General features: G+C 37.6%; 1 protein-coding gene across 5 annotated transcripts in view; it reads left to right on the plus strand.

Moving 5' to 3' along the window:
• Fxr1 (FMR1 autosomal homolog 1) overlaps positions 1 to 22452 on the plus strand; it is a 54804-nt gene that overhangs the window by 14849 nt on the left and 17503 nt on the right. For all 5 annotated transcript variants that reach the window (XM_059265348.1, XM_059265350.1, XM_059265353.1 and 2 more), the window contains exons 2-9: positions 5288 to 5340; positions 6831 to 6924; positions 14165 to 14236; positions 14604 to 14752; positions 15161 to 15254; positions 15975 to 16091; positions 17284 to 17454; positions 18232 to 18310. In XM_059265348.1, the coding sequence (XP_059121331.1) occupies positions 5288 to 5340; positions 6831 to 6924; positions 14165 to 14236; positions 14604 to 14752; positions 15161 to 15254; positions 15975 to 16091; positions 17284 to 17454; positions 18232 to 18310 (829 nt within the window). The remainder of the gene's footprint in view (positions 1 to 5287; positions 5341 to 6830; positions 6925 to 14164; positions 14237 to 14603; positions 14753 to 15160; positions 15255 to 15974; positions 16092 to 17283; positions 17455 to 18231; positions 18311 to 22452) is intronic.

Genomic DNA, 22452 nt, shown 5'->3' on the forward strand with positions numbered 1-22452 from the left:
TTTGGTAGCTCTCAAGTTACCTTGATGCTAAGATGTATCTATTAAAGGGATGCCAAGATCCCTTCCCTCATTCTCAGTCTCTTTCAGAAAATGAGGTTATAGAGTGTCTCTGGAGGTACTTTGGATGGGATTATAGCCTGATAAGGTAAAAATCATACATCTTAAGGTTCTCATAAGAGAGTGTAGACTTATCCTCTGTAAAGTGGAGTTTTTGTGAGACACTTCCAGAATTGCATGCTTACAGCTGAAAAAAGAGGATAGCTGTATTGGTCATACATATCTTCAGGCATTAAGCATAATTCTTTGCTATATGCAGGCAACCTTCTTAGCAAATGTTAATTGGGCTGGAATTCTTTACTCTTAGCTGGCCAGAAATTGATCAAGCTGACGGCTCCTTCCCTTTTTCATGTCTCCTTAATTTCCTTGTCCTCTTCTGCCTCATGTTTAGTGGCAATGTATCAAAAGGGTGCATCTCTACAGCCTTTTTATTTTTGTTTTGGTGAGGGGGCTGGTTGCTAAGGAACTCCCTTAACTAACCAAAGATGACCTTGAGCATCTGATACCTGATCCCCCTGTCTCTAAGATTTATAGATTTTTCGTGCATAGTAGCTGTAGCTAAACCTCAACTATGTTGATCAGTATTTTAAACATTAAAGTTTATTTTATTTTAACTCAAATTTGTGTTGGGAACATAATTGTGCTTTCTTGTTATGAATTGGGTTTTGGCAATTTGTTCAGTGATTATGAAAGTCTTAACCATTTCTACTGGTAGTATAGGTATCAGATTTAGTCCTCATTTTGCTCCTTTATGGAAAGAGCTCTTGAAAGAATGAGATTTTTTTTTTTTAAACTATGTATAACCTTCCAGGGAGTGAAACTTTGGGTTTGTGTTAATGTTTTGCTGCAGTTGTGTCTTTCTCTAAAATGAGAGGTCTGAAAGGTTCATAGATTAATTAACTTTTTTGGAACCAAGGTTTACAAATGTTCTGCTTAATATTAGACTTTTAAACTCGGAAAATTTACCATGACTCCTGGCTCCTGGGTGTGGGATCCTTCTTTATGAACTGATGGGACCAAGTTGAAAACTTTTTTGTTTATATTCTGTAATTTCAAAACGATATGTTGAGTGTATATTCTGTGTTGTACTGTGTTCTCTCTTTAAGCCATTATGCTTCCACCTCAAAATTGCCAAGTACCTTAGGCAGATGATTTGAAAACTGAAGAAAAGTTGTATATTCATGAAACAGGGGGAAGCAGGAGGGAAAAAAAGCAAAGGTAGAATAAATTGTAACACATGTAACATCTTAGAAGTTCTGTATATTAAACCTTTATTTTCCCCCTCTAAATGAACTGTTCCCTCTCACTGATGTTCTTCCTGACTGGAGAATAACGCTCAGTTCACAGTTGAAACCACCCTCCTGTTCTGTTCTTTGTGATTATCATGGCTCATTTTTAAGTAGGGGTATGTGTGTGCTTGTCTTTTAAAAATTTTTATTAGAAAGGACTCCTTACACTGGACTATGAGTAATTAATTCACTCACAGTCACTCATGTTTTCCCCCAGATATTTAATTTTATTTTCTCCACCCCTTTTTTTGGTTTGGTTCACTCTGGCTTCAAGCTCACTATGTAGTCTAGACTGTCCTTAAACTCATTACTCTCTTGCCTCGGCATCTTGAACATTGGGAATTATAGGTACGTGCTGCCACTCCTGGCAGAATTTTTAAGTTGTTTAGCCATTTATTTTGTGACGACAAATTTTTGGTGGTGCTGAAAATTAAGTACAGGGACTTAACACAACTAAACAAGCACTCTACCATTGAGTTAGAGTTTCCATCCCTGGGTTATTTTGAAAACTAGATCCTTTTAGTCTTGGTTGGCTTTGAACCTGCTCTGCTTCCTAAATGCTGGTATTAGAGCCCTTGTGCCACCACGCCCAGCTTCATTTTTCCATAATAAATAACCAAACATTCCAATACCACTTAAAAACAATCCATTCTTTTCCCATTTTAAAATTCTTCTATAAAGCTACACGTTGTGGCATGTGCCTTTAATACCAGTACTTGGTAGACAGAAGCAGGCAGATCTCTGTGAACTTGAGGTTCCAGGATAGCTGGGACTACATGCCACCCCCCCCCCCTTCTTCTAAATAACTGACTTGTTAGAGAAGCATTTTTGTAGTCCGTGTTCTATATTTTAAAATGTCTTCCCCTGTCATGATCATTGAGTTTTAAAGTAGGCATTATTATTTATTTAGTATATTCTTGTTACCTATGGGCTCCCTCTCCACAATTAAAAAGTGCTTTGTTTTTGAGAGAAGACTTCAGTTAGTATTTTTTTCCCCAACAGATCTTCTGTTGCTGTTGTTAGTGGAAGCCTTTTGTCCCTTTTCTTTTCCAGCTGCTCATTGTTTACATGTTACAAAGTACATTGGTTGTTGGTTAACTTGCAGACACACTGACTTACTAATTTTTTTTTCATTAATTCTTATTTAAGGTGAATTGCCACAAGTTTGAGGCTTCTAGGGCTCAGTGGCAATTATCAGGCCAGCAGCAATTACTTAGCAAGACTACTTGAAAACAATAACAAAAATTACTGGTCCTGTATTGAACTAAATTTATAAAGATCTGGAGATTAGAAATAGCTTATAGAAATAGAATTAGCCATAGCTTAGTATACCTACAGACCTTGGGAGAGTGGGCAGGAGGAAGCTACTGATTGGTAAGTCATTTAATAGTCTTACAGCTTGTCATACTGTGTTCTAGTGAGTAATAAATAGTCCCATCTGCTACTTTCTCTGAGACTGACTGTTTAGTTGCAAAGATTTTTTTCTAGGGTTGTACTAAGCTTGCTGTTTGGTTTTCCTTCTGCTGGTTTATGTTTTGTAGTCTTTAGTTTGTTAATTGATCGTAGACGTTTAAATATTGCTCTTTTAAACTGCTTTGTTACTTAACAAGCAGTTGCAATTTTTATCTTTGTCTTTCGTGAGTTATCTGGGCATGAACTTTAGTGTTAAATAGATTTTTTTTTTAAAATTTTTGTTTTTCCTTTTTTTTTCCTTTCCTGGAGCTGAGGACCAAACTCAGGGCCTTGCGCTTCCTAGGCAAGCGCTCTGCCACTGAGCTAAATCCCCAACCCCATGTTAAATAGATTTTTAAGGGAGCATAAACAGAAGTATTCCTTTATGTTGTGCTTTGTCCAAGTACTAAGTGCATGTGTCTGTGTGGGTAGTCTTCAGTGCACGTTTTGGAGTTGTATATGTGTCGAGAAGAGTGTTTACTAATTGGCCAGTGGGTTAAATTATACATGGAAGTACTGGACTAGGATTGAAGGATTTGCAGCTCTGTTTGGCAGTAATGTTAAACTTTTTTTTTTTTTTTTTTTTTTTTTTTTTTTGAGCTGAGGATTGAACCCAGGGCCTTATGCTTGCTAGGCAAGCGCTCTACCACTGAGCTAAATCCCCAACCCTATGTTAAATGTTTTTAAATGCTAGCTGTAATTAACCGATTGTCAAGTAGTACTGCTTGCTTCAGGTAAGAATTTAAACAAGCCAGTCTCCACCATAGTCCTTTGTTGTTCCACTTAAATATGTTATACAAAAAGTAAGTTTCATTATGCTTTTTTCTTTCTTGACTATCTGGTGTTGGTTGGTTGGACACTAACAAAAACAACCTTGCCTGTTTGCTTAGCCATCGAATACTGAGAGTAGGGTTGTAATGACTACTGTGGTATTAGTCAAATGAAGGTAAGCACACTAACTCTGAAGTTAAAAGGCTAGAAAATGATGATTGCTTTCTTTTTTCCCCCCTTTTCCTTTTCTTTTTTGGTTTTTCGAGACAGGGTTTCTCTGTAGCTTTGGAGCCTGACCAGGTTGGCCTCGAACTCACAGAGTTCCACCTGCCTCTGCCTCCCGAGTGCTGGGATTACAGGCGTGCGCCACCACCGCCCAGCTTCCCCTTTTCTTTTTCCGGAGCTGAGGCCCGAACCCAGGGCCTGCACTTGCTAGGCAAGCGCTCTACCACTGAGCTAAATCCCCAACCCCGATGATTGCTTTTATGTTGATTGATGAGCTGGGATGGTTTTGAGGCAGTATATTAACTATTGCCAAATTTGACAAAGAAAATTATTGTGTGTGTGAGTGCAGGCACTGGTATACTACAGCATGCATGTACAAGTAACAGAACTTTTGGAGTCAGCTCTCTCTTCCACTGTGAGTTCCCAGGATCAGACTCAGGTTGTCAGATTTGTATGGTGGGTACTGGCTCTGACTCTTTTAAGGGAAAGAAAAGTAGATGGGAAAAACATGTCTAAGATAATGCTAGTTTTCAAAATGTCATGTTTTACTAGAGTTGGGCTGTAATTTAATAGTTAGAGTGGAATTGAGTTCTTAACTTTGTTAGGTACTTTGTTGAATATTATTTAATTTCTGATATATAAGACCTAATTAAGTACATTAGGTTAAAATTATGTAAGTTACAGAGTTAAGATGTTACCTGGCAAGAAGAGTTTGAGGTCATTAACTCTTAAAGTACTAAATTACTGACCTCTCAGTCACCTTAGTATTACTTCATCCAACTAATGCCTGTGTTCCAAGGATGAGTATGTGCTGTGTTTCTTTTGCTTATTTTGAGGTAGATGATAACTGTGTTATAACCAGAGTTCAAGGGGGACTGAAGAACATCTTTTTACAAATGATAGAATTGAAAACCAAATTCACATCTCACAATTTTTTCAGTCCCTGTGGTTGTTTTGGAGTGTGGTGGGTTTGTTTGTTTTGTTAGAGTGAGTGAGTGAGTGTGTGTGTGTGTGTGTGTGTGTGTTTGTCTCTCTCCCTCCCTCCCACATCTACCCCTCTTCCTTTTCAACCCTCCCCCCAATTTCTTACCCCATCCTAGGCTGGCTTTCAACTTCCTGTATAGCCAAAAAATGACCTTGAATTTGTGATCCTCTTGGAGTTTGCTATCATACTCTTAAATTATGGAGGGCTTTGAATATGCTAGGCAAGTATTCCACAAACTGAGCTGTATTTCTAACCCTGGATGTTTTATTTCTCCCCTTCCAAAGACAGGGTCTTGTGTAGCCCTGCCTTGTCTGGTTTTCACTGTGTGGCCAGGCTGGCCTGGCACAGCAATCCTCCTGCCTTAGCACCCATAATGCTGGAACAGACTTGGGCCAACTGGTCTTCCTTGATCTGCGTACTTTAATCAGTCTACAGTTTTTATATCTATTATAGGTTTTTAGAGTTAGGTAATAACATTAATACTGATAAGACTTTTTGTTTTATGCAGGGATTTATCAAAGATGTCCATGAAGACTCCCTCACAGTTGTTTTTGAAAATAAGTAAGTTATTGACAGATTTTAATTTTTAAGATTGTTAATATTGAGTGTTCCTAATGATGCCAGTAGGAAAATGATTCTGCTATGGAGTGGGAATGCTTTGAGGGTTTTGATCCTCATGAGTTCTCCATCCAGTTTTGATAACCCTTCACTTGTTTCTGTATCTACAATTTACCTGCTATTTTCATGTTGTTCTTTGTCAAAATATGTATGAATATGATTCACTCAGCTATTTACAGAAGTAGATGGCACAAATAACATGGTGGTAAAGGCCCACCAGGTTGAAGTGGTTACAAACGGCCTTCCAAGTAGTTACTAGTAGTGAGTTTGAGGCTATCCTTAATTGCTTGATACTAATAAAGAATTGATAGTAATTCTCTTGGTATCCCAGAGTCCAGGCAGTCTAAAAGTGAGGAAGACAAGTATACTAAGCTTGGTTGGGAAGAGTTATAAAAGGATCTGTTAACTTGAATATTGAACTGTGACTGCCTGAGTGTCTAACAGCTACTTCATGAAGAGACAGATATTCAGCTGGCTTCTTTTTGAGAGCTGCCATGCAAACAGTAATGTAAAAAGAAAGGACCTTGAAATCCTAGACTTAGAGTTGTCTCCTTGCTCAGCATTCTCCTTAGTAATATTTCATGTGGGATATGCCTTCTAGGCTTGAAGTGGAAACTTGAGAGCCAGGTAACAACAGCTAAATTAGTTCATATTGCTACAAAGATTAAGCCTTTTCTAGATTCTAATATTTTCTAGCTCAATTAAGAAACTTTTAGGGGGATGTTTGTGTTGAAATTGAACCATGATGCTGTGAACATGCTAAGTACAAAGAAGTTCTCATCTGGGCATAAACTGAGTTTGAACTGTAAACTTTCAAAATATCCTTTAAAATGTATGTATATGGTTGTTTTTCATGCATGCATATCTGCATCAAATGCATGTCTGGTTGTCTCAGAGGCCAGAAGAGGGTAACCCCTAGAACTGGAGTTAAAGGCATTGGGAGCTACCATGTGTGTGCTGAGTCTTCTGGAAAAGTAGCAAGTGCTCTTAGCCACTGAGCTCTCTCTTCAGCCCCTAAACTACTAATATTTGTATTACTTTTGTGAACATGTACACTAAAGTTACTTAGTTTTTATTGCTTTGTAATTTATAAAATTGTGGGGTTTTTTGACATAATAATTTGATGGCTGTCAATATTATTTTGAACCTTAGTCATTATTAATAAATTAGCCTATTTTGTTTGCAGGGTGGTGATGTATTTGCCATTCTTAGGATAAGTAATTTGGAGTGAGTTTATAAAGAATCATGCAAAGTTCTGTTCCACCTCAACATATTGAAAAAATTAAAGAACTAAGATTCTTTGTTTTTTTTCATTGAGACATTCTGAATGATAGAATTAACTTAAAAATGTATTTAAAACACTAGGCAGAGACTATAACTTTTCCATATTAGGATGTGCTAGACTAAAGATAAATTTTTTTTTAAATCTTTAGTTGGCAACCAGAACGCCAGGTTCCGTTTAATGAAGTTCGATTACCACCACCACCTGATATAAAAAAAGAAATTAGTGAAGGAGATGAAGTAGAGGTATGTGTTTTTAAGTTTTCTTTATGGTTCCTATTTTTTTGTTATAAATAAATATCCTTGTGGGAAAATCTGTAGCTGATGAATAATCATTCTCCTTTTCCTGTTCTTTATTGGCAATGACAGTAACGTAGTGTTACTGGAGATGTGGTGTTAAGTGAGGAATAGATTCATGTGTCAATGCTACTAATTTTAGCTTTGGTGGACTTGATAAAGTTTTTCAAAATGAAAGTTTCTTAAAACATTAAGAATGATGATGCATTAATTTTTAGAGAAATCTAGTACAGAACCATACAGTGTTAGTAACTTTCTAAAGCTAGTTTTAGTGGTTTGTCCTTCACTGTCTTTGGTTATTGCTGTGAAGAGACACCATGACCACGGCAACTCTTATAAAGGAAAACATTTAATGGGGTGGCTTACAGTTCAGAGGTTTATTTAGTCCATTGTCGTCATGGCAGGAAGCATGGAGGCATGCAGGCAGACATGGTGCTGGAGAGGTAGTTGAGAGCTCTGCATCTGTGTTGGCAGGCAGCAGAAAGAGTAAGACAGTGGGCTTGACTAGAGAGAGCATCTGAGACCTCAAAGCCCATCCCTAGTGACACTTCCTCTAACAAGGCCACACCTCCTAACAGTGCCACTCTCTTTGGGTATATGGGGGCCATTTTCATTCAGACCACTACAGTTCTGTATGTATGTGTTTATGAACTGCTTTATGGAATATTGTAGGAATGTCTGGAATGTATATAATCCTAGCACTCCTTTGAGACTATCTTGAGCCATATATGAAATTCTGTCCTTTGAATACCCACCCTTCAGGGGAAAAAAAATTGAAAATTATTATCACAATAACGGTGAGTTAAGATACCTAATTTTATTTAAGTTTTTTTAGTTCTTTTGAGAGTTTTGTACAATATTTGTTGATCTTATTGATATCCCCTACCTACCCTACCAACAGCCCCCCCCCACCCGTTAAACAACAAATCTTTAAGACCAGTTTGTGCTGCCCAAATACTCTTAGATTGCACTGGAGATGGTTATGGTCTGAAAAATATCTCTCCCTCTCCTAGCAGCTAACATAATAGATCTGTGACAAGGGGAGGGATCGCTTGGTGAACTCCCCTCTCCATGCTGGCATGTCTGGCTAGGGCTTGCATAGGTTCTGTGAATGCTGTCACAACTGCAGGAGTTCGTATGTACGGCTGCTCTGTATGTCCAGAAGATACTGTTGGATTGTAGTCATCCACTGCCTCGGATACTTAGATTCTTTCTGCCTCTTTGCCACAGTGACCCCTTAGCCTTGGGAGGAGTAGCTTCAGTATACATGTTCCGTTTAGGGACGAATAGTCTGCAATCTTGTAGTCTTTGCACTTTGCCCACTTGGGGGCGTCTCTGATGATGACCATCTACTGTAAACAGCAGCTTTGAGAAATGCATTGATCTGCAGAAGATATGCTGGAAGGCTACGATACCAAATTTTAAATTTTTAAGAAATTAGTAACATTCTAAATTCCCAGACACTTAACGTATTTGTCACAGGAAGCTGGTGTGGTATTACTCAAGAGATTTTTTTTTTAAAGTCTCTTTTGTGCCTGGTTTATAGGGCTAGATAGTATATTAACCATTTCTCACTGCAATATCTAACAAGCAACTTAAAGATGAGTTTATTTTGGCCTTTGAGAGTACAGTTTATATTGGTAGGGAAGGCATGGTAGCTGAAATTTGAGGCTGCTGCTCATGTTGTGTCCACAATCAATAGAGGAGAATGCTGGTGCTCAACTCACATTCACCGTTTTACTTGGTCCAGGATCCTGGGCTATGAGATAGTACTGTAGGGTCAGTCTCCACAGCTCAGTTAATCCATTCTGAAATCTCCATCGTAAACATAGCTAGGGGTCTGTTCCCCTTAGTGATTCTTGATCCTGTCAAGTTGACAGTAGTAACCATCACAAAGAATAAAACAAGTGGGTCCACTATTTTGCTTTTGCTAGGGCAAAACTCTGTTACAATTTTGTGTCAGTGCTATAAGCCCACGCAAGCAATGTAGTTACTCCTTTCTTATAGTTAATTTCCACCAAAATTAGCACCAATAACTTTGTAAGGAGACTCACAAACTATAATCTAGATGTATGTGGTCACTTGAATGAGAATGGGCCTCATAGGCCCATAAAATTTGAATGCTTGTTCTGAAGGTGGTAGACTTGTTTGAGGTGGATTAGGAGGCGTGGCCTTGTTGAAGGAGGTGTGTCACTGGTGGTCAACTTTGAAGTTTCAAAAGCCTTTGTCTTTCCCATTTCTCTCTGATTTGTGGTTGCTGTTTCAACATGAAAGGTCTAAGCTCTTGCTCCAGTACCATGCTCCCTGTCACGATGGTCACAGACTCAAACCTTTTGGAGCTGTGAGGAAATAAATACTTTTTAAGTTACCTTGGTCATGGTAATAGGAAAGTAACTAATACAGTATACTATAGTAGTGTTCTTGAGGCATTGGGAAACCTGAGAAAATAGTACCAAGTGACTTCCATGCAGACAGCAACTGTAAGGGGAGGTGGTTAGGAAATAGTTATGGCAGCGATGCTTCAAGTTTCCATGGTAATTTGTCTTTCTTAATATATATATCTTTTTTTTTTTTCTTAGATGGCCTAGAATTTGAGAGCTTCTTGCCTCCGTTTTCTTAGTGTTGGAATTAACAGGCTCTACATTACCATGTCCTGGTTTCTATAATTTTTTTGCTGTTAAGATAACTATTGTAAATCTCTGTAGTTGGACTTTTCCTTTGTGCTGCTGTCTCACCAAAAAAATGACATGGGAGGCAAAAAATGACATGGGAGGCCGGGCGGTGGTGGCGCACGCCTTTAATCCCAGCACTTGGGAGGCAGAGCCAGGCGGATCTCTGTGAGTTCGAGGCCAGCCTGGGCTACCAAGCGAGTTCCAGGAAAGGCGCAAAACTACACAGAGAAACCCTGTCTCGAAAAACCAAAAAAAAAAAAAAAAAAAAAAAAAAATGACATGGGGACTTATTATTAATTAGGAAAGCTTGGCCTATAGCTTAGGCTTGTCCCACTAGCTCTTAGAACTTAAATTAACCCATTCATATTAATATACATTTTGCCTCAGGGCTTTTTTATCTTCCATCTTGTACCGCCTGTTTCCTCACTGTGTCCTCTGGCGTCTCTCCCACGCCTCAATTCATATCTTTTCCCTCTCTTTCTGCCCGGAAGTCTCCCCTAACCTCTTCTTGCCTAGCTATTGGCCATTCAGCTATTTATTAAACCAATCAGAAGGCACCTTGACAAAGATACCTCTCCAGTGTACAAAAAGATTATTCCACAACAAATGTCCGATTTAAGACGAAGTTGGGGGTAGAGTGAGGGGGTGGGGAGCCCAACCTAAATCAACAAAACCACAGCTCAGTGAGGTGCTGAGGATGTTTTATATAAGTCTTTTTCCAAATCTGTGTTGAGGTAAGCTCAGCCTTACTCTGAACCATCTGCAGCCTGTTTCTCTAGTTGTGATGAAAACATTCACGTCAGAGATTGAGAAACCATTGTTCCTAGATTGTTATTTCATTTTCCGTTTCATAATTCAGTCCTGGTAAAAATTTGCTCTACATTTTTGTAAAACATCACAAATTAAGATATAATCAAACTTTGCTCATTTTTGAAATTTTAGGTAAAAAGTTTAATTTTGCCTCCTGTAGATTGACCAATCCTCCCTTCTTCCGAAGCCTCTCATCATGGATTGAAATTTTAAAAATAATTAGTGTTTAGATGTTTTGTCTTCATACATGTCTGTGAAATGTATGTGCCTAGTGCTTGGGAGGCCAAAAGAGGGCATGGATCTCCTGGGAATGGAGTTACATACAGACAGTTGTGAGCTACCATGAGGGTGTTGGGAATCAAATCTGGGTCTTCTGGAAGAGCAACAAGTATTTGTAACCGCTGAGCCATCTCTCCATCTCCTGAAGTTTAAGTTTTAAAAATAAGTGAAATTAGACAAAACTATAAAGTAGAATGAAACCACCCTTTTAGCATAGATGTGATGTCCAGTTGATCCAGCTTGTGTCAGCTAGAGTTGAGTGCCTCTATAGATTCTTCCTTTGCATATATAAAGAATTTTAAGTTGTAACAACTGTGACTATATTACATCGTGACTTTTGTATTAATAATTAGAGCATCATAAGATACTTTCATGTTTGCTCATACAAATTTATTTTTTTATTTTTAACCAAATATAATACAGTTCCTTGTTATGGATGTATCCAAAATTTAGATCAGAAGTACTACTGTTAAGATTTGGCATAAGGACATGCTTTTTGTTTTAAGAGGGTCACTTGTTAGGGAGAGTTGGCCTAGTGCTAAAAGCATTTGTTGCACAAGTGAAGACTTCAGTTTGGATCCCAGCACTCAGGTAACAAGCCTGGCATTGTCTTTGTCAGCTGTGGGGAGAGGAGATGGGTGCTTACTTGCCTCCAGCCTGCCTGAAGAAAACAAGTTCTAGGTTCAGTAGAGATCCTGCATCCGACTAATAAGACAGAGAGTAATAGAAAAGAATACTTGGCACCATATCACAGAAACAAACTCACAGAAGAGTTAGAAAAGCCTTTTTTTTTTTTTTAAGGTAGCTTGTGAAAACAAAATGCATGTGTATTTAAGATTTTGATACTACCAAAATTACCATTCTTTAGTGTCCAAAAATGTTTGAATTAGTAAAGTCTTAGAAGTTGGAGCTGAACTAATTTCTATTGAATTTTTTTTGATTGCTAGTGATTCTGAACACCTTTAAAATTAAGTTTGGTTACTGTTGATCCTGTGTTGTGTGACTTGTCTCTATTTTTTTTTTTTAAATATACGTAATGTTTTGTGCTACAGACAAATCTAACCTAAGATTTCACTCATGCTAGGCAAGTGTTCTACCATGGGCTGTGCACTTCAGCCCCTAAAGATGGGGTTTTTGTTCTGTTTAAACGTCTCATTGTGTGGCCCTCCGTAAACTTTCCATCTTCTTTTCTCTGCTTCCTGGGTGCTTGGATTACAAATGTTTGTTAGCATATGGCTTTTATTTTACTTACTTCAATTACCATGTCTTTATATATTTGTTGTGTTTTGTATCTTGTCTTTATCAGTCATCAACCAGAATACTGTTTGAAAGCAGGATACTTAAAAAAAGTACATTGGTGTAGATAACAGATTTTACAGTTTTGCAATATCAGAGATTGGAACATAAGTCTTTCTTTGTTCATGTGAGGCTAGCACTTTACCCCCAAACTGCTGTATAGCTTGACAAGTTTTGTTTGGTTGTGGTTTTATTTGTGTGTCTGTATGATTCTGTAATTGAACAGAGGACCTCATGTGAGGTGTATTTTTTTTTTTTTTTTTAATTTAATTTAATTTAATTTTTTTTTTTTTTCGAGACAGGGTTTCTCTGTGTAGCTTTGCGCCTTTCCTGGAACTCACTTGGTAGCCCAGGCTGGCCTCGAACTCACAGAGATCCGCCTGGCTCTGCCTCCCGAGTGCTGGGATTAAAGGCGTGCGCCACCACCGCCCGGCTGAGGTGTATTCTACTCCTGAGTGATATGCTCAGTCCTTATTTGATGGTCTTATGAATACATTTTTTTTCCTGTGGTTTTTTTTTTTTTGGGGGGGGGGGGTTTCCGAGGCAGGGTTTTCTCTATGAATGTTCTTTTGTTTGTTTGTTTTTTGTTTTTTGAGACAGGGTTTCTCTGCGTAGCTTTGCCTTTCCTGGAACTCACTTAATAGCCCAGGCTGGTCTCGAACTCACAGAGATCCGCCTGGCTCTGCCTCCTGAGTGCTGGGATTAAAGGCGTGCACCACCACCGCCCGGCTCATGAATGTTCTTTTTAAGTCTTGAAATTTTGCAGGTTAGCAGAGGTTAGCTGATGTTCTTCAAAGACCCTTCTAGAGTAGATAAGAAGGCTTGTTGATTTACTGGTTAATTGTAAGGGATCATGGATAGACAAATGGAAGGAATGTAGAAGACAAGGTTGGGAGATAAGAACCCAGCAATCAGAACTTCTGTATCTTTTGTGGTACATCGTACTACCAGCACTTCAGTGTACTTCCCAGTACAGCAGCTCTACTGATGTACTTCTTAGGCTGAGTATTTCAGGTAAATAAGTAATTTTTCCTTTTAAACTCTGAATACTTTTGTTGGTTCCAGGACCCACTTTGCTACGAAATTTGAGACTACAAAACACCCTCATATAAAAAAATGATAATGTGCATATAACTCAATCTCCTGTATGCTTTGATTCATTTCTACCTCACTTATATTGAACACATGGATGCTCTGTAGGTAGTTGTATTCGACTGTTTATGGGAAAGGCACATTTCTTTTGAATATTTAAATCTGTGAAGTCCTTATATGAAAGATTGAGTTTGCCAACCCTGTAGGCATAAACAGTTTGTCTATTTATTATTCAGTGTCTTGCTGGGTAACCCAGGTTAGCCTTTGTACTATGTTTTCCTGGCTCAGCTTCCTGAGTGCTGTGATTGTAGGCGTATATTACCATACCAGTGTAAATTAAAACAGAGCAAAAAATAACACAAAAATACTACCAGAATTGTGATGTTTTCTGTTTTAGTACTGATAGTTTATAAAATGGCTTGGGGAGATGGAGACAGGAGGATCAGGAATTCTAGGTCACCTTTGTGACTGGCATGTGGAGTTCAAGGCCAGCCTGAACCCTTAGGAACCCTGTCTGAAAACAAAGCAAACAACAGTGACAAAATTATATAATATAAAATTCATATTTTTTTGTTTTTGTAAGTTAAGTTTACTATGCTAGATGAACTTAATATGTCTCATTTTACTCTTCAGATAAACAGTTGTAATACATTGGATGTCATGTTTTTAATAGTGTTGGTTGTCTTGAGCCTTCTTATTTTTAAAATTGGATTTTTAAGTCCTCAAAACAGTTCTTAATTTTGATGACTAGTGTTGGTATATGTTACATATATTTCCTACAGTCACCTTGTAAGAAGCATTTCTTTAAATTTATTTAAAATTACTTCAAGAGGTGTTTGGTAAGATAGATTTCCAAGAAGCTAAGTTACTAAGCTTTCAGCCTTATTTTTAGGTAATAATATCTATCGACACTTAAAGTGCATTTAGCTTGCTAGTTTCAGCAATAACAATTCAGTTTAGTTTAAAGAGATTTTACATTTACATCTATAATGTCAGGATCTTTTGGGATGAATAGATAAAGGAATGTTTTTGCTCCTCAGGTATATTCGAGAGCAAATGACCAAGAGCCATGTGGATGGTGGTTAGCTAAAGTACGGATGATGAAAGGAGAGGTAAGTGACTGTTTTGCAAGGAAACACCTTAACTTTGGGTTGCTGTGACTATCACCCTTTGTTTTCTTTTTAAATTCCCACCTCAGATGTAGTTGATCAGTTATTTGGAAAGTTCATTTCAATGTACTATAGATTAAAGTTAGGTTTTTTTGTTGCCAAATACCAAGGATTCTTTCTATAGGCATGCTTCAAGACTATATGACCACCAAGGTTCATACTTGTAAACATTTATAATCTGGCTTAGGTAAATGATATTGATAGTATAAAGGTATACTTAATGTTTGTATGTAAGTGGGAGGGTCTAGAACATCATCTAAAGGTTAGTATTCTTGTTCACATGAGCTTTTAAAAGAACTTTGTCTTTTAGTTTTATGTCATTGAATATGCTGCTTGTGATGCCACTTACAATGAAATAGTCACATTTGAACGACTTCGGCCTGTCAATCAAAATAAAACTGTCAAAAAAAACACCTTCTTTAAGTGCACAGTGGATGTTCCTGAGGATTTGAGAGAGGCGTAAGTAATTTTATTGAACTCTTTTATGAGCTAATCTTAAAGTGTACAAAACATCATCATTCTAAAACCAACCAACCAACCAACCAAAACCTTATAGAAATAATCTTTAAGGAACTGGAAAGATGCTCAGCAGATAAAAGCACACACAGAGGACAAGTGTTCAGTTCCCAGTGTTCTCATTTGTGGGTAACTCAAGCTCCAGTGCATCTGGTTCCTCTGGTTGACACTGGCACTCATGTGCACAAAACCACCACAGAACACACATAATTAGAAATAATAAAATAATCTTTAGAAAAGAGCTTTTAAATTCTAATGGGAGAGATCAAAATGAAATACTTAGACTACATTATGCTCTTCCTAGATTTAATCCATTACTGAAGTGTTGCATCCACGTTCCTTTCTCTTTAGGTGTGCGAATGAAAATGCCCATAAAGATTTTAAGAAAGCAGTAGGAGCGTGCAGAATTTTCTACCATCCTGAAACTACCCAGCTAATGATACTGGTAAGATAAGACCATATTTTAAGTTAATGACCAGATTCCTTGTTAGATATTTCAATGGCTTATTAAGCTTTTGTATAATGAATTTACTAATAATGTATCATGTTTTTTTTTACAGCTATGTTAAATTTTCTCTCCTTTAGTAGGAAGGAACGGATGTTTTAGTTTATTTTTTTGTTTGTTGTTGGTTGACTTTTTGATACAGGGTCTTGCTATGCAGTCCCAAGCTGGCTCTGACTAGTAGCAGCCATCTGGTCTCAGCCTGCCAGGTGTTGCAATTAAAGTTGGACTCTTAATGACATTCATAACATCTTGAGATCATCCACCCCCTAACCCCACCTCCCAGGGTTTCTCTGTAACAGCCCCGGCTGTTCTGGAACTCACTTTGTAGACCAGGCTGGAACTCACAGAGAGCCTCCTGCCTTTGTCTCCCGAGTGCTGGAATTAAAGGCACACACCATCACGGCTAGTGCCATTTTGAGATTCTTAATGTGTAAAAAGTCTTGGATTTTTTTTCCCCTAACACACATCTGAGCAGCAGATGTAACTTAAGTTCAGGAGTTCAGAAAAGAAAGTAAGATTACATTAGAGAGGGAGAGCTTAGGATGAAAAGAAATAAGTAGCAGGTAAGAAGAACCAAGGATGGCTTCATTTAGAAGATTCTATTCGAGTTTGCTTGAAAAAATGATTAAGTTTGTGAGTGATTAACATGTTTGTTTGTAGTCGGCCAGTGAAGCAACTGTGAAGAGAGTAAATATCTTAAGTGATATGCATTTGCGAAGTATTCGGACGAAGTTAATGCTTATGTCCAGAAATGAAGAGGCCACTAAGCATTTAGAAGTAAGTAGGTTTGCTTTTGTGTCCCATGAACTTTCCCGTGTCTCAAACGGCATGACTGGTAACCAAAAACCATCCAAGACCTAGATATTTACAGCTAATACCCAGAGTCCTTAGGAAAATTAATTTTCTGTTTTACTTTTATTAAATGTTACATTAGTTTTGCTAAGTGCCTCTTGTTCGGGCTTAGAAAATAGGTGCCAAAGGGCTTCAGAAATTAGTAATTAGGCATACCCAGAAAAACTTGCTTTTCTTTACTCTGCCTTTAATCTGAATTTTACTACCCTATCACCTGTCAGATGTGACCTTAGTTCTCCGTAAACCCAAAGGAGGGTTAAAGATAGGCACATAGAGCATGCTTTACAATATGCTGCTGCTTTGTCTCCTGGGGCTCTCTGTCTTTCTACTGTCTGCTGCCAACACTATGAGGGTGCTGGTTCTGCACACACTGTTGCCATCTGAATATGTATGTGTGCACACATGCTCGTTCCTAGAGAAAGGGAGGCATTTTTATTCCTCAGCTTGTAACTTCCTTTATGTGTTCTAAACAGAATGTATGAATGCATTTTGAAACAGCCCTCTGAGTTGGAGAATTGCTGGCATTTTACTGTTGAAAGTCATTTTAGAATTAACTGTTTTCTGTGACTGGAATTAAAGACTGAAATATTTATTTTCTTCCATTTTATGATGAGCTTCCTTAACTTTGTAAGACACTCATTGTTGACCTTGTTAAATTTAGTTTTTTGTTTTGTTTTGAATTTAAAAATAAATGCAAAATACTCAATTTATTTAATTTTTTTTGAGACTGGCATCTAATTTATGATCATCCTGTCAGTATGTCCAGTTAAAAGTTTTACACTTTAATTGAAAAAGAATTTTCCCCAAGTAATGAGATATATCCCAGTGCCTTGCATATGCTAGGCAAGCTTTCAACAGATCTTTTTTTAAAAACTTGGATAACTTGTATACATAAGTGTAATGTTTTTAGGGTAGCATTGCTAATGTTCTTGGGGTTCATCCATTTGCTGCTGCATTGTATGAATAACCCAAATTTGTTCACCCATTTATTAGTTGGTTGACACCCTCCCCTCCACCCTCATGGTTATTTTGAGTGATGGTATGAACATCAGTATTTTTAACAAATAAATGAAAAACAGTTATAAAAGAAAAATCCTAACTTCCCTCTTTCAAATAGTGCACAAAACAACTTGCAGCAGCTTTTCATGAAGAATTTGTTGTGAGAGAAGATTTAATGGGCCTGGCAATAGGAACCCATGGTAGTAACATACAGCAAGCTAGGAAGGTTCCTGGAGTAACTGCCATTGAGTTAGATGAAGATACTGGAACGTTTAGGATCTATGGAGAGGTAAGTTATCTGCTTCCTGCCTTTGCTCACTTAATAGTCTGTTTTATCTTTTTTTTTTTTTCTGTAATTTCATTTTTCAGTAAAATACCTTTGAGGTAAGAATTCACATAAAATCAGCCTAAGTATCATAATATAATTTTTATTTTTGAAATCTTCAGAAGTGGCCAGTGTAACATCATTATGAGGACAGACTTTGAGCCATACTGCCTAGAGTAGAGTCCTGTGTCTAGAGAGTGGGCTTGGAAATTTACTAAACTTTTCTGTTGTAACATGATTGTGTTTACAGTTCATGAAGGAACAAGCAATGGTTAATGGTTATGGTTAAGGAACAAGCAATAAAAGAAAGTAATCATCCGCAGAATCATTCTAATCTTAAAAAGCTATACCCAATAGGATTTAAAGCCTAAATGATCATATCAGTAGATCATCTTTAAAAACGTGTCTGTGGACAAGCAAAGCAGCCTTGTTTTATGCAGACGGGGTCTTGCTGTGTAGAACAGGCTAGCCTCACTTGCCAGCAGTGATTCTTTCCCTCTTGAGCTCAGAGTACAGGTCTGCGCTCCCATGCCCAACTTGCAGCTTTTTAATTTTTTTTTGTTTTGTGATACTGGGAATAGAACCCAGGGCTTTTTTACAGGGCAGGCAAGTGCTTGCCACTGAGCTATTGAACAAATGAACATTGGGAATCCCCCTCCCCCTCCCTTTTTATATGTATTTTGGGTATGGAGTTGTTCCAGGATATTAACAGGGGTTTATATTTGTCTTTCCTCTGTCTAGAGTGCTGAGGCTGTAAAAAAAGCTAGGGGTTTCTTGGAATTTGTGGAGGATTTTATTCAAGTTCCCAGGAATCTTGTTGGTAGGTACTTGTATAAAAGTTAAATGTGAATATAATTAATGTAAATTAATTTAATTGGGTGTTAGTTTTGTAATTTGCTTACCAGTGTACCTGTAATCTGAGCTGTTTATAGACAGCAAATGCTGTGCTTTGTTGGTGTGTGTGTGTGTGTGTGTGATTGCATTTTATATGTCTTGTACCTTTAATATTTTCGTCCTAGAAAGTAACGTGTATTTGTTCTGTGTTATTAAGACCCATAATTTGCGTAACAATTTGTTGAAGTTTTTCTTAAGTCTTCTCATCCTTTGGCACTTTGCTATTTCCTGTTTAATGTTTTTTCATTTATGTCCACCATTGTGATAATTAAGGTCTTAAGGTATCTGTGATATTTTTCATTGGTTTGTTTAGAGTGCAAATTAAAGTAAATCTACACTAACAATAGAATAATATCTTTGTACATAGTAGGTCCTGAATAAATGATAATTGGTTGTGGCAGTAGCATAGCATAAGGTAAGAAGTGTTGGGCAGGAGAAAGGATGATGAGATGAGGAGAGCTTACACTCTTGTTTATCACCATCTGTGAATATTACTGTATCGACGAGCTACAAGTTATCTGACGACATTTTTTGAGTTTGCTGTGATTAACTTACGTTTAGGTATATTAATTAATGGTGGTGCTGTTGATGTGCTCTTTGTTCCTGTGCCTTTGAGAAGCTGAGGACCATACCATACCCAGGGCCTCCTGTGGTAGCAAGTGCTATACTACTGAACTATCCCGTGCCTCTGATGTCATTTTGGTTGCTACTTGATGCAGATAGGAAAGCTTTGGGTATATAGTAAGTACTTAGTGAACTCCAAAATAGTAAGTGTAAAATTAATGCTAACACTATGGTGGACTTTACTAGCAAGTCATGCAGTTTTGTTTTCCTTTGTCTACTTGTTTTTGACCCTAAGGAATTGTTTCGAGACCTTTGGGTTCCATTAGAAGGTAATTTACTGTCTTTGCATGTGCCATTTGTCACATCTTGTAAAGTAAAATTGGAAAAAACCACTTCCCTTCTTAAAATTAGTTGTTTCATCCCTTACTGAAGGGTTGGGGATAGGGCTCACTGAGGAAAGTGCTTGCAGTCCAGACTGAGTTCAGGTCCTTTGCACCTCGATAAAAGCCTGTTGGGTTACCCTGGTGTGACGGAGACAGATCCTGGGGATTTGATGGCCAGTTAGTCAAGCTGGAAAAAAGTGGATTCCAGGTTAAGTGAGAGACCTGTCTCAACTCAAAAGAGACAGAATCATGAAAACACCCAAAAATTGACCTTTGACTTCCACGTGGGTGAGTGCACACATAGGAAAAATGGTTTATAGCAGAAAAGTTTGTTCTTGTAATGCAACTAACTACTAGAAGTTATGTAGGATTTTCAGGGCTCTTAAATAGGTAGGATACACTGCCAGTTAATGCCAACTATAGTTAATTACTAGAGAGACAAGTTGATAATAAAATTGAAGAATACGATATCATTTTAGTAAACATGAAAATGCAAAACTTTTTAAAATAAAATTATTGTTGGAAAAATGAGCTACTTTTGGATTTTTAAAAATTGATATATATGTATGCTTGAGCATAGTCATGCTGTCTCTGTAGGTAGAGGTCAGAGAACTATTGTGTAGAGTCAGTTCTCGCCCAGTACCTCCATAGGAGTTTGGGGGATCAAATTCAGGTTGTCAGGCTTGGCTTGTGTGGCATGTGTCCTTACCTGCTGAGATAACTTGCTGCCCTGCCATAAAGTTTACTGTCCTGCTATTTTTTTTTTTCTTTATTTTTTTCCCCTTCTCTTCCTTCCAGAACTAGGGTTTGAACCCCAGAGCCTTGTCCATGCTAGGTAGGTCTTCTACCACTGAACCAACCATACTCCAGCCACAAGGGCTGCTTTTGAAATTGTGTGGTATTCTTTTTTTTTTTTTTTTTTTTTTTTTTTTAAATTTAAAGATTTGTTTATTTATTATGTATACAGTGTTCTGTTTGCATGTATGCTTATAGGCCAGAAGAGGGCACCAGATCTCATTCTGGATGGTTGTGAGCCACCATGTGGTTTCTGGGAATTGAACTCAGGACCTCTGGAAGAGCAGATGGTGCTCTTAACTGCTGACCCTCTCTCCAGTTTCCATTTTTTAAATTTTTTTTTTTTTTTGGTTTTTTGAGACAGGGTTTCTCTGTGTAGCTTTGGTGCCTGTCCTGGAGCTTGCTCTGTAGACCGGGCTGGCCTTGAACTCACAGAGATCTACCTGGCTCTGCCTCCCAAGTGCTGGGATTAAAGGCGTGCGCCATCACCGCCTGGCTCAAATTTTGTTGTATTCTTTAAGACATTTATTTACATGGATGAAGTGCTAAGATTGTGGTAGCTATTCTGAGAGCATTATTTAACTCAACTAAGGCTTCCTCACTTATAAAAAGGTTTTGATGGTGCTTTTATGAAAAGGAAATCAAGTTTTGTCCAGCTTAATTTTACAGAGATACGACTTGGTCTTCCAGGGTTTGTAGTATTAGTCATGATATTTCAGAAGTAAGAAAACTGGATGTATCTGTAGTTCTGGTTCTGATCTATCTACTTATCAGTGCAGTGATGGGAATCTATGCTATGTATCTTTTGTCCACTATCCTGACTTGGTTGGCCTTTGTGATTTGAATTGCTTATGTGCTGTTTAGAAAGCATACATTAGCAGGAGAAACTTCACAGTGGTGAAACGCTAGACATTCTGTTGCTTGTCGTGTGTAGTAATACACTATTTCCTTCAAATGTTTCATGGGTTAAGAAGTCTTTTGAAAATTAGGCTCTTAATCCAAATGAAAGGAAAACTGAGGAATAAAAGGGAATAAGGACCACTTGGTGGGTAAGTTCCAGAGAGGATGGATTGCTTTACATGTTTGAGGCATTCTAGTTGATCATTCCCACCTGTCCAAAATCAAAGAAAAAAGTATTTCTTCAACACTAATTTGAAAATGGATCAAAACCATTCACCTTTTAGAAGCTGCCTTTAATCAGTTCTTTACTTTGTCCCTTCAACGTTGATACTCAATGCTCAATTTATACTACAGGTCTGCTTCAGTTTGTCAATATGCTCTGGAATTTAAACTGTGGAAATGATCATTATAAAATATTGAAGGTCTCTGGTGGGACTAAGTAAGACTTGAAGGTAGGTCCCTGCCAAGGACCCAGAAGGGTGATGGATGTTAACTCACCACTGGTGTAGTTCCAAAGAAGCAAGTGAACAAGATTCTGGGGGAAGGGCTCATGTGCATCAACTTCATTTTTGTTTTCTGAAAAGACATTTGCTTATTTTTAGCAGGATGGAGGATGAAGCTGCTGCTTAAGCTTCTTTGTGTAATCTGTGAAGGTTGCTTGTGATGGGCTGCTGCTAGGGCTTCTCGGAGAAGACACAGTCATGTGACCTCTGATGTCTGTTTTAATTAACCTCTTCAATTACTGCTTTTTAAATTGAGGCTTACTGATGGAAGGGGGTTTGAGATTAGGAATAAGATTTGGAAAAAAAAAAAAAAAACTAGAAAAAGTGTTTGTGCATTTTTTACCCAGTTGACTGTTGACATTGTTCCTTATGTAATGGAAACTGTTCTTTCAAGCACACAGCATGACAAACTTACTTTATCTCATTTCAACTAAAAATTAAGCTTTTATGAAAAATGACCTAATAAAAAAATAATTGTGAACTTGATAACTTGATAAGGCATATTTCTATTACTTATATCTCAAGAATATACCAGAAACTTCAGTTACACATTGATTCTTCAGGTTAATCTTTGTAATAGGGAAAGAGCACCTCCGTGTTCCCTTTGGAGTTTTTCTTTTAAGTATTAAATACTCAGTAGTAACTGCTGTTTGAGTGACAGGTCAAGTATGAAGAAGGTATGAGTTTTCTCTCATTTTATAGTTTGTCATTATTAGCAAGACAGCAGAATATACATGATATATGCACTTATGTAAAAATATGAAGTACTTAAAAACACTTGGTGTACAATGTAATTTTTTAGTTTGTAAGAATATAAATGTGTGGATGTGTGTCTTCATATGAATGAGATGAACAAATTGACATGGTTAATGCCAATTAAAATTGCTTTCTCTTATGTTCAATAGGCAGGGTTTTGAAATGGA

This window comes from Peromyscus eremicus, chromosome 6 (assembly GCF_949786415.1).
Source record: "Peromyscus eremicus chromosome 6, PerEre_H2_v1, whole genome shotgun sequence".
In the NCBI taxonomy this organism is placed as follows: domain Eukaryota; kingdom Metazoa; phylum Chordata; class Mammalia; order Rodentia; family Cricetidae; genus Peromyscus; species Peromyscus eremicus.